The sequence below is a fragment of the Rhipicephalus microplus genome, chromosome X, assembly GCF_043290135.1.
Source record: "Rhipicephalus microplus isolate Deutch F79 chromosome X, USDA_Rmic, whole genome shotgun sequence".
NCBI classification, from domain to species: domain Eukaryota; kingdom Metazoa; phylum Arthropoda; class Arachnida; order Ixodida; family Ixodidae; genus Rhipicephalus; species Rhipicephalus microplus.
Window position 1 is genome coordinate 160,948,846 of NC_134710.1, and position 13,266 is coordinate 160,962,111.

The window sequence follows — 13,266 nt, forward strand, 5'->3', positions numbered from 1 at the left end:
TTGACCCATATTTACTCGCCTCCAATGCCGAACCTCTGACCTTGATCTCTTATCAGCGGCGTTGTCTAGACAGCTGCAAAGCGCGCACACCCAGCGCCAAAGGGCGCGATACGAGTGGTACTTATTGCTCCCCTCGCGTCTATCGCATAGGCTCCCAGAAAGGCGCAGTCTCCGGTGCGCTGTTTGCTCGATCGAACGCGATAGATCCATTTTGCCGCTATGACACTGATTGCCATATCAGCGGAGCGTTTGCGTTCCGGAAACTCAGGCCACGCGCGCATCCTCGGTGCACCCCTCTCTTTCTTGCTGACGTGATTTGTCGCGAGGCTCTCGCTATAGAGAAGGGCAAAAAGAAAAAGCGAAAGGCACAGAGGAGGCCAACTGACTGGTAAACATAGCTCGCCGGAGAAATGAGATTACGTGCTTCCCATGGTGGGTAAGGCAATGCTTCATGCCGAAGCGATAAAGGCCACTTCTATGGGGCTAATCGTTCGGGAAGCACCGAAGAAACAGAAAGCCAGCTCTGGCTGTCGCGATTACGTGGTCACCATCCAGCCCGGCCGTAGGTACAAATAAGAGGAGCCGAGGAGCCTCGCTGACTGGCACTCTGGTGTTGTTTTCTCATAAGCGTCCGACACGCTCCCGTCTTCTACGATGAGGCCGCTCGTTGTCATCTCACTGTGCTTGCTAGCGTTGGCCGCCTTCTCTAGAGCTGACGACGACGACGGCGACCACGAGGTGCAGCAGGTCGCCACTGGACACCGACCCACCGTGAGCATCACCGGTACATTTTCGAGCGGAAACCACGCGCGTGTTTACGACCTAGTTACAACTTGGCGCCCACCCACACACATATAGTTTGTCCACTGGCCTACTGTCCTCCAGGCAGTTATATATATATATATATATATATATATATATATATATATATGCAGACGTGTAGTTTCTGAGCTTCAATTTCAGAACGCAGCTTCGCAGCTATACAGATGCTAAGCTGCGTGATCATGAGTTTGGTGTCGCTATAGAAGCGTTTGTCTTATTGAATCAGAAATACGAACTGTATGCCTTCTGAACGGCTTACCTCAACTATTGATGACTTCGGAATCGCGCGAAGTGGGAATTCATTGTGCTCTGTTTGGTCGTTTCGCATTCGTTCTTTACGACCCGCCACTTGGGCTTTGAGCAGTGATGCAGCATTCATACGACCATTCTGCAAAGATCTAGTCCCTTGCAATCTACTTGCGGAAACATTTTCGCAAGAAAGAAGGAACAATATTGCGACACTGAGGGAGTATGCGAGCGTAGGAATTCGTTGTTGTTTTTTTACCGGCAGATTAGAGCACTTTGCAGGACGCATTACAAAGCTGCAGAATATTCACAAAGAAGTTCGCACAATGAAGTGGCTTGCAAGAAGAGAACGCTTTCTAGAAGCGCCGACTTTGAGTGGAAAGTCGGCTTTTGTCTGTGTGTTTTACTTTCGTGTCCATCTGAAAAAAAAAAAATCCCGCTGTTCCTTTTTCGCGGTGCAGAACCAACTAAGCCAAAGCTTCACTTTACTAACGCCAAGAGATGCTCACTTAGAGAAATGAAATATTTCAACAGTTATGAGTATGGAAGATAAAATTACCAAGTGCGGCGACATTGACAAATGCGTCCAGTATGGTGCGGAATGAATTGAGAAGAGAATGACGGTATCGGAAAGTATACGTAAAGCAAGAGAGTATTGTAAGGTGACTACTTGAAATTTAAGAGTGCAAATGCTTTAAACTGAACCGTGTGAGGCGTGTTTTCATAGTAGTGACGTTAATTTTCCACAACAAAAACATATAGTGGCTCTGGGTGAACGCTGCTTTTCTGGGAAACGTATTGTCGCCGGTGGTATAGACAGATGACCGAACATGGTATGACGAGATATCACTTTCACAATGGTATACTAAAAAAAATTTTGTTCGTATCTCCTCTCCCCTGCCAGCCGTTAAGCTTGGCTAACGCCCTGCGTACTAACATCATTAACGACTAAACATACATGTAGCAGCGCTATATAAGCGTATCTGTATTGGATACATCGAAAGTAACCATTGAAACTCTCCTCTCATCGCCCAATCGCATTGTGTAGTTGTGTAGGTAAAGGGACAGAAAAAATGACCCTGCGCCGCCTAGAGTGGTACTTGGAGTATAATGAGATCCAACCAAATACCATGGCTGGCTTTCGACGTGTTTGATCATCGACTGATAGCGTCGTCGACCTAATTACATACGTTTAGCCCGAGAAAGGCCATAAGCGTCTTTGCGCCTCTCTGTTCCTCGACGTCAAAGAAGCCTATGATAAAGTTACTCATGAAGCTGTCCTTGAAGCACTAGAAGAAATTGAAGTGGGTGACCGAGTGTTACGGCCACCTACTTCAATATGAAGCGGGTGGCTGTAATCTGAAGTGGATACGCAGCTATCTTCAAATGCGATCCTTTTTGTGAGTACGGAGGCCGGGAACACTTCTGCACATTTCAGTTGTCGTGGCGTCTCTCAGGGTGGTGTACTGAGCCCCATGCTGTTCAATCTAACACTGATCGCTTTCCATACACACCTACCAAGCAATATTTGTATATCAACATAGCAGATAACATTTGCATCTGGACATCTCCGGCAACTCACCTGGAGTTGTGAGCGAGGATCCAGAGAGCTGCTACTGCAACTGCTTTCATCATCATCATCATCAGCCTGACTACGTCCACTGCAGGACAAAGGCATCTCCCATGTTCCGCTAGTTAACCTGGTCCTGTGTTTGCTGCTGCCAATTTATACCCGCAAACTTCTTAATCTCATCTGCCCACCTAACCTTCTGTCTCCCCCTAACCCGCTGGCCTTCTCTTGGAATCCAGTTAGTTACCCTTAACGACCAGCGGTTATCCTGTCTACGCGCTACATGCCCGGCCCATGTCCATTTCTTCTTCTTGATTTCAGCTATGATATCCTTAACTTCCGTTTGTTGCCTAATCCACTCTGCAACTGCTTTATACCTCCACAATAGAGGCCTGGAAATTTCCTCCGAAAAGTGCGCTCTTCTGGCATTTTCACGCAAACCCACGATGAATTAAAGTGTGTAAATTAATGGTCAAAAAGTACCGTACTGTCACTCTCACAAATTTTTGGGTGTCATAATTGACAAAGACATATCATGGAGCCACCCGTGTCGTATCTGAAAGCGCGATTGACGGGCATATGCCACCTCTTAGAGTTTTTCGCTAGAAAGACTTAGGAAATGCAGCACAAGGCTATGCTATGACTGTGCAAAGTGTTGTTTCTTGGTTTTATATGATGCAGCTTGCCCGAATTATCTAACGCAAGCAAAACAAATCGACACGTAATACAAAGCGTTCGAATCTGTCTAGGCCTGCCTCAGGGTGCCTCAACAGTGGCGACAACAGCCTTCGTCAAAGACCCCCTCGTGCAGACCCATATTCAAATTGAAGCTCCGGAGGCACGCATAATGCACGTTGCCCGGACTCGCCGCTACCACCTAGCCTCTCATCGGTGGACAGCCCTCATACTTGTTTTTGTAGAACAGTAACTGCACATGGAGACTCTCAACTGGCTTCACACCCGCGGCGAGACCTTCAATTCCTCCATGGTGCCCCAAACAGCCAGTCATACCTGACAATAGCAGGCATACAGAAAAAACAAGATTTTGTCGATACCAGCTTTCAAGCAGCTCGCCGTTTTTCTACTGTATGATAAGTACCAAGACTGTACCCACGTAACACTGACGGCTCCAAACAGCTGCCATACAGCTAAACAGCGTCGGTCATTAATACAACGCATGCTACAACCATCGAATTCAGGGCAGCTCATGCGACCACATTCACGGCAGCAGAGCTTGAAGCGCTTCCCACTTCGCTGCGTTTCATGAACCACAAAAGCACGCCACGGTGACTGCGACTGCGACTGTAAGGCGGCACTGCAATCACTTCCGCCAAGTCTACGCTGTGGCCCACTGGTTTTTGAGACGGCAGAAATGCTACACCACATAACAGAGAAAGGGCACCACATTATAATTCAGTGGTTGTCAAGTCACTGTGGAATCATCGGTGATGAACAGGCCTATCAAGCTGCCCGTTCAGCTCATACAGAAGACCACGACCTGTCAATACCTCTCTCTATAACTGACGCAGCTAGGAAGCTCCACATGTTTGCTGGGCAATGTTCGATGTCACATTGGAATGAGCCTCTTTTACGCATGAAAGACTGCGCTCTCTTGATCCTGCGTTAAGCTTACGGCTTCCAACGAGACTCCGACGATGTGACGCTATTGTTTTGTGCAGACTATGGCTGGCCGTCACCTTTACCCGTGCGTACCCATGCATAGGGATGGCTGACACTGCCGCATGCGTACACAGCGAAGATCAAAAGACAATTCGACACGTCCAGTGTGACTGCCCGGAATATAACCTAGAAAGACAATACCTTTCTAATACATTAAACAAGTTAGGTGACCAGCCACTGTCAGAAGAATGTATACTGCGCCATCGTCATGACTCATCATCACAGAAGAAGGCCGTGCAAGCGATACTGGGCTTCTTGCAAACTATTGGTCTGCCCGAACAACTCTGGCTTGATTTTGTATGTGCGTGTGTGTTTGTGTTTTTGTTCTTCTTTATTTTTTATCTCTCTCTCCCGTTCAACCATCTATTCAGCAACCCCAGTGCAGGGTATCATACCGGATACTAGCGCCAGGTTAACTTCCCTGCCTTCCTTTTTTCTCGTTTCTCGAACAAAATGGCTTGTGTTCTTGGCGCTGTGAATACTTTGGGGTGACTATGTGCATTCTGAAATACTTTTTTCAAACTGCTTGCAAGCTGTTGATTCTCGCTGTAGTCCTGCTTTATTTATATGAACACTCCTTCTTCACCGTCCATAATAATTTAACTATGTTTGTGACTTTTTATTTTATTGAGAATTGAAGTTAATGTCTGTCCGCTTAATTTGCGTATTATTTGATTTTCACTCTGCCATTTTCTGATGCGATAGGACAGGAAATTTCGTATCGTATATCTACCACTGTGCCACCGTCTTTCATTCAGCACGGGGATAACATATTTGTCAGGTCCTTGAGACATTGCGCTGTGCCGATACACACATTTGGCTTTGGTTAAGCAACCATTGGTGAATTGTGTAACGATTCTTGTCATTTTCACTTTCTTTTTGTTTTCACTATTCCAGCGTGGTATCGCAAGAAACCGTACACGCTGCCCTTACTGGGCCACAAGGCGGGACGAGTGATAAAAAAATGTATGCGATCGGAAGGCACAGAGTTTGTCAAAACACGGTTTTGAATGTCGACACGGCGACGGTTTTATCACCTGACGACGTTTCTTTTTTTTTAGTTTCGTTAAATTCACGTCTGTCACTTATCATTTTATTGCGTTTTTAATAAGCCCTCAATCATCTTAATTGCAATCGACTCATGGTGAAAAAACGTTGATGTCAATTTGAATGAGCCACCCTTTTCACTCAGCCCTCTGACCAATGAGAAATTCTGAAGCACCCTATCGTGAAACAAAAGTCAAAGTAGTTTGTTTTTACTGTCTGACTTTATAGCGCACCTTTGAATGTCTGGTGCCTTGTGCAGCGGCGGCTAGATAATCAACATGCCATGTTTAGTGCATTGGTATTGCAGCAGTGGCTGACGCATTTTGGCTGGCATGTGGAAACTGTTTTCTCGCAATATAATTATATTCATCCGAGTCGATGTCTCACTAGCTCGCTTCAACTTTTGTGTTGCTTTTTTGTTAACTACTTCTAAAAAACTTACAAAACAGAAGTATGGGCGATAATACGGCTCGGTAGCTGGCGCCATTGATTCGCTGACCACACTACGTTTCATACATCAAGAGCAATGTTGTGGAAGCTATGCGAGAAGTTCGGTCAACAAACTGTGTGAGCCCTCGCGTCTTCCGCTTATATTTTGTCGTTGCAAAAGTGGCCTCCGCAATCGGCTCTAGCTGCGCACGACCAGAAGTAATCGTGCAAGTAGCAATACGAAATAAAGAGATGCTCAGCGATGTAGAACATCTGGACATCCGTATATGGTATGGAAAACATTTATTGAGGTCTATCGGGGGGTGAACTAGCACGTAGCGGGCTGCTACCACGTCGGGACTGATTTACATAACATCTACGCTACGTCATGGGTCCGTTGGACTGCCCATAGCTGCGTCCTTGAGTCCGTACTGCGTAGCACAGCATCCCACTTGGACAATGTAACGTCTTCAACTCGTAATGCAGGGCACCGCAATAGCATGCGATCTAAGCTGGTAAAGTCTGAGCAAAGCACGCATGTTTGACGTCTGAATCTCTGGATTAATTTCGTGCAAGAGTACGGGGCTGGGATAAGCCCCGACCTGCAAGAGTTTGAGCGTCAACGCCTGAGGCATGTTCGGTTTACTGTGCGGTGGTGGATACTTTCGCCTCCTCAAATAAAATTTCTTAGTAAGTTCATTGTACATCGTTGGGGGATCTTTGCTGTCCAGAACTTCATCGCCGCGTCGTTCAGTACATAGCTACGTGGTCGACGACTCCTCGCGCAGCACTCTGGGCCGACTAGTTCAGGTTGGAGAGAGCACCCTTGATCTGTCCTATGTGAGCGGAGATCCAGACGACCGTGTTGCTGTACTTATTTAGCAGGATTCGCGAGGCTGATTCCGAGATGGGGCCTTTAGTGAATGCTCGGACTGGTGATCTCGAGTCACTCTATATTATTGTTTTCGCGTCGTCTAGCAGAGCCAATGCTATTGCGACCTCTTCGGCAACCTCGGACATTGTAGTCCAGACCATCTGGGAATTTGTAACAATGCCATCTTGGTCAATGGTGACTGAAACGAAGGCTTTTCTGTTTGGGTACCGTGCAGCGTCAACGAAACAGCAACTCCGGGCATGTTGGTGAGCAGAGTACAGGAGGCTTAAGTCATATCCCGTCGTCTGCCTAAATTGCATACTCAGGGTGGATATTCCGAGGTATTGTTTCCATGGTAATGCTATCTCTCTCTCTCTCCCTCTCTGTTCTCGGGGAATGCTGCAGTATCTGGTATCAATTTTTGTCGGGTGAACTTCAAACTCTCTCAGGATGTTTCTTCCGGCAATAGTGTTAGAAAGTCTGGTAAACTGCGCCCTCTCTTGTGGCTCAGCTATCTCTTCTAGCGTGTTGTGCATGCCGAGGTGGAGCAGCCTCTCTGAGCTCGTGTACATGAGAAGCCCGAGGGCTCTCTTCACCGCTTTTCTTATCAACGTTTTCAGTTTTATGGAAAGACGGGCTAGTTTGTTTTGCTGCATACTGAATCTTAAGCGCACACACACGAGGACCCATAAGATGGAGACATAGGGACTGCCCTGGTCCCTGTGTCCCTATCTTATGTGTCCTCGTGTGTGTGCGGTTAAGCTTCAGTGTCCAGTTTGTCCCACTTCGACCTCTACCAGTTGTGCATTGCCGCGATGTAGGTGACGTGACACATCACGAAAGCCAACCTGATGAGGTTGTCCTCGCATAGTTCTTGCTGCTGGTTAGCAACCCTTCTTTCAATCTGAGTGCGTTGTCTGTTTTCGTGATAAGCTTAAGTACAGTCTGGTTATTTGAGCCGTTTCGTTCAATAATCATACCTAGAACGCGGAGGGTATCACACCCTGGGGATGATACCACCCTCACTTCTACTTAAAGTGATGTCGATGTCTTCTACAGGCCTCCAACTGTTAGGTTTGGGGCCCCTGCACTTGGGGTTGTACAGAAGCTGCTCAAGTTTTGACGGCGAGCATCAGAGCCCAGTTAGTCTGAGGTAGTCTTCTGTGACCTCGATAGCAATTTGAAGTGCAGCTTCCAAAGACCCTTCGCTGCCCCCGGTGCACCATATGGTGACGTCGGCTGCATATATAATATGATTACTCCCGTTGACCTCCGAGAGTTTTCTAGATACAATAATCATAGCAAGGTTAAAGAGGGAATCGAGCTTAACCGAGTTTGACACGAGGTCTCCCACTATGAGGATGGCTTCCCTGCGCGTCAAGAAGGATATCATGTAGTCATAAAAGTTCTTGCCCAGAGTAAGGCTCAGATCATTCCCAAACATAGGAGTGTAGGATGTGTTTGAAAGCTTTTTCCAACTCAAGCCCGAGAATGCCTCTCGTGTCTCTCGTGTTACGATCAATAACCTGATCCTTGATTAGCTTCATATCATCTTGAATAGAAAGCCCAGCTTTGAAGCCTATCATGTTGCGGTAATAGACGTTCCAAGACGTTCCAAGTATCGGGAGAGCGTGTTCAGGATTGCGTGCTCGGCTACCTTGCCAACACACGAAGTGAGTGAGATGGACCCGATATTGTCGAGACTGGGGGGGGGGGGGGGGGGGCTTTCCGTACATGGGAATTAGAATGATGGGGGCCTTCTTCCACAGTGCTGGAACATTCCCGTTTCTCCATGACTTGTCAATGAACTCAGTGAGGTGCTCTAGCTATTTGTCATCCAGGTTGCTTAGGGCCGTTTAGTGATCTTGTCTGTACCGGGTGCCGATCGGCTTGCCTGACTTCTTCAACTCCAAGCTCTGCGTTCAACTCTTGGTTCTTAATACTCTTATAATCATTGAGGAGACGATCATTCGTGGGGCTCTAATTCACCATGTAATTGCTAAGAAGCTTCCGTATACCTTAATCGTACATGAATTCCTGTCTGGCTGCGTGCAAATTGTGTGCCAGTGTGCTTGGTTGATTCGACTTGGTATTTGTCTCATCTAGCAAGTGCTTCAGGAGGTTTCAGGACCCGGCAACATCATCGTTTTGTTTCTGAAACAGAAATTATCTTAATTTATGACTCAGTCTAAAACGCAAAAAAATCACATTACAGATGGTAAAATTATTCAACAATATGTTGCTGCAAACGCATCTCTTTTGCCGAAAGTCTCGCTGTCTTCCGTAGCGTTGCACCTGACGTATGCAAGGGAATATAACACCGATTCTGTACGTGGGACTCAACACTGAGAAAACTTTGTACCAATTTTATTCATTTCTTCGCGGTCATGATTCATATGGCCAGTAGATTTATTCTGTACTTGGGTGGAGTGCCACTTCGATCACTCATGAAGTGCGAGGAAGGAGCAATGTTAGAATAGGGTTGTTACTTTATCCCAGTATAGGCGGCCGTTCCAACAGATGACATCTTCTGTCATATCACATTGTCGCTGTCGGCTGTGCGTGCAGGGTCTGCAAGACGGCGCCAACTGCCATAACAACGACCAGTGCGTGTCTCGGTGCTGCCTCAAGGTGTTCCATGGTGACGGCGCTGGCAGTCCCGGCCAATGCCGTCCTGCCGCTGGTCCCGGAGAACGATGCAGCTTCGAGCAAGTCAAAGGCGGTGCCAACGTCAACTTCTGCCCCTGCCGTGTTGGTGAGCGTCGGCCCTCTTTATTGCGCGAGCCAGTCGGGCTGCCGTGCAACCTGAAGTATAATAATAATAATTATTAGGGATGAAGCACCTTAAAATCCCAGCGTGTCGGTGCGCACCGTCTTCTGCTGCCACAGCTGTCGTGACGGTCGATTGGCTTGAATGCAAGAAAGAGAGAGAGTGAACGGCACACTGTGGAAGTGCTCTTTCGCCCTTGAGAAACAACGCGCTGCACAGCCGTTCACCGGCACCCCGTATTATAGACTGTGAATCTTGACTTGCAGTGTAGTGCCTATGGGATATTTCTCTTGTTCGTAGCTGAACAATAAAGTTTCGGTGCGTGCTAAAAGCGGGCTGCATCCTCCGGCACTCCTCACATTTAACGTTGGTGGAGCTGAAATTCCTTTCCCAGCATGCTTCGCCCTTCCCTGGATTTGTTGCTCACGCTCGGCTCACGCGGTGAGCAGACTCGGCGTGGCGGATGCGTGGACTGTTCCCGTCAGTGGGTGTGGCTGATAAGCGATAGCGTGTGATAAGCCAGCCATGGAGAGTGTTTATTTTTATGCTTCAACGCCCGAAACCATGGTACGATTATGAGAGGTGCCGTAGTGAAGTGCTGCCAAAATTTCAACCACCTGGGATTCGTTAACATGCTCCTGAATCAATGTGCACGGGCCTTTAGCATTTTGCCTTTAGTGAAAATGCGGTTGCCGCGGCCGAGATTCGATCGTGTGACCTGTGGGTCAGCACTGTAGCACTTTAATTACTAGAACACCATGGCGAGTGAAGTGCAAAGGGTTCTAGCTAATATTTCGAACGTTCACAGCTATGAGTAATTTCTCTAAGCTTTAACACTTCTCTATATCAATATGTCATGTCGTAGTTATCGAAGGTGCGACAAGCCTAGCGTTGTCAGCTACGTGCAAGTTAGGTAGCTGAGCTCGTAAATGACGTAGCAGGCAGTAAAAAACGCACAGCCCTACCGTTAACGCAAGGCGCTATTCCTTTCAAACTGACAGGCCACGTGTACATTGACACCGAAGTCTCGGTTTTAAGTGTGTTGATTAAAAAAAATGCTGGGGGCTTACTTTAATAGCTTTATTTGTACTAAGTTTGGCAGTTGTCAGTTCGCCCTTGTCCTGTGTCTGTGGGTTCGCTTCATCGGTCCTTATTTCCGTTTGAGCTGCGCGCTGTATATTTCGAACTGCTTGCCATTCTTTTCATGATAATACAAGTTGTCACTATCGTAATAATTGCTTCACCCTTGCTACGACACTGCGACTTCTTTACAATCTCAACTGGTGTCCCTATTGGCCGATGTTAGTTATTATTATGATCGGTTAGTCCACAAGAGTGGTTCGAAAGGACGAATATGATGGCAGCACAACTGAATGGTATTGTAACAACGGAACCAATAAACCACAAACAAGAAACTTCACAAATTTGGCATCCGGCCCTTGGAACCCTGCACATTATCTTTTTTCTGCTGCCATCAGTTGTCTTGGTAACGGTGCCAACACCGACAAGCTTCGTGTTCTTGCCTACCTCAAGCACGCTGGTTTAAGAAATGGAGAGTGCTTAGATGGAAAGCTTTTGATTTGCGTAAATGGTACGTATGTGAAACAATTGTATAAAAAAAAACTGGTGACAATGAGACATACGTAACGTCCAAAATTACTATTTTAAAGGGCAAAAAATCAACATCATCATCATAATCATCATCATCAGCCTGACTACGTCCACTACAGGACAAAGGCCTCTCCCATGTTCCGACAGTTAACTCAGTCGTGTGCTTGCTGCTACCAATTTACACCCGCAAACTTCTTAATTTCATCTGCCCACCTAACCTTCTGTATCCGCCTAACCCGCTTCCCTTCTCTGGGAATCCAGTTAGTTACCCTTAATGACCAGCGGTCATCCTGTCTACGTGCTACATGCCCGGCCCATGTCCATTTCCTCTTCTTGATTTCAACTATGATATCCTTAACCCCCGTTTGTTCCCTAATCTACTCTGCTCTCGTCTTGTCTCTTAAAGTTACACCTACCATTTTCTTTCCATTGCTCGCTGCATCGTCCTATATTTAAGGTGAACCCTCTTTGTAAGTCTTCAGGTTTCTGCTCCATAGCTAAGTACCGGCAAGATGCAGCTGTTATATGTCTTCCTTTTGAGGGATAGTGGCAATCTATCTGTCATGACTTGAGAGTGATTTACAAATGGGCTCCACCCAATTCTTATTCTTCTAGTTACTTCAATCTCGTGGTTCAGCTCCACGGTTATTACCCGCCCTAGGTAGACATAGTCTTTTACAACTTGAAGTGGACTATTGCCTATCTCAAAGCGCTGCTCTCTTCCGAGGTCGTTGTACATTACTTTCGTTTTCTGCAGATTAATTTTAAAACACACCTTTCTGCATTCGTGTCTAACTCCGTAATCATGACTTGCAATTCGTCCCCTGAGTTACTCAGTAATGCAATGTCATCGGCGAAGCGCAGGTTACTAAGGTACTTTCCATTAACTCTTATGCCTGACTGTTCCCATTCTAGGCCTCTGAAAACCTCCTGTTAAACACGCGGTAAATAGCATTGGGGAGATCGTATCCCCCTGTCTTACACCCTTCTTGATTGGTATTCTGTTATGGAGTATTATGGCAGCAGTTGATCTCCTGTAGATTTCTACCAAGGTGTTTATATATGCTCCATCGACGCCCTGATTCCGCAGTGTCTGTATGACTGCTGATATTTCTACTGAATCAAACACCTTCTCGTAATCTATGAAGGGTATGTATAGTGGTTGGCTATACTCTGAGCATTTCTCTATTACCTGATTGATAGTATGAATAACTACTTGAATCCAATTAATAGCGAAGGAACCTGGAGCATACAAGACATTATTTGTAGTCTTTAATTGAGCTGTAGTAATCACGATATAAATGGAAATGAAAGTATATAAATAAGACTAGGTTACGCCTAGGTTACGGTTAATTCTTGTATGTGTTAGGTTGGCTGTCACGTGTGTAACACAAACTTTCCTGGTACTGTTTGCGTACTTTGCACTTTCACTAAGTCTGAGAACTATAGTGGTTAAACAGTATGCTGAATGGATTTATCTCTTATGTTTTTACTAATTGTTGCCAGGTATCTGCGGAGACGACGACATCTGCCCCAAGGAGGACACCAGCGATGAGGACTGACACGATGAGGAATAAAGCAATGCGTCCGCTTATCTAGCCCGATGATTTTTGTTCATACGGTCAATAACGATGTACTATATGAGCAATAAAACAAACCTTCACATTCACACATTCACCTAGTCCTACCACCACGATAAACACAAGCTCTGTCTGCTTGCTTTTGAAGTATGTAGCAAAATAGAAATAATCATTTATTCATGTGTTTCTGTGTTTCGGATGTCATTTATGCAAAATATTATTAGTTTTCACTTAATCTCTTTGTTTCGGAGTCTAAAACACATTTGATAAACAGCGCTCAAGATTGACGGATAGACCACGTGGGCTTGCTTCGGTTTTCGACCCTGTTTGTGAAGCGATAAACAAGATGACAGGTCTAAGCGGTTCTGGAGTGCTGGACTGAGGATTATCCAGAAGCGTTCTGCAGAACAGCGCTTGGCAGAACAGCTCCAGAACTAAATAAAGTTTATTATCTCTCTCTTTCTCTCTAAGCGGCCAACACACGAACTGTGTGTATCGACACACAACACACGTAAAGGCCAATTCAACGGGAAAAAGTGTCTAATTTATGTCAAGGAAATGGCTAGGTAGGTAAATAAGAGACAATATACAAAAATATCGAAAGCTTTCCGGCGTGAATTAGAAAGTGTTTTTAGCG

General features: G+C 46.1%; 1 protein-coding gene across 1 annotated transcript; it reads left to right on the forward strand.

Annotated features, from left to right (window-relative positions):
• Positions 1-556: 556 nt before the first annotated feature.
• On the forward strand, positions 557-12,722 carry LOC119175518 (uncharacterized). The gene is made up of 3 exons (XM_037426441.2): positions 557-771; positions 9,237-9,423; positions 12,556-12,722. Exons 1-3 carry the CDS (start codon positions 655-657, stop codon positions 12,609-12,611), a joined length of 360 nt encoding a protein of 119 aa, XP_037282338.2. The 5' UTR covers positions 557-654; the 3' UTR covers positions 12,612-12,722.
• Positions 12,723-13,266: the final 544 nt, after the last annotated feature.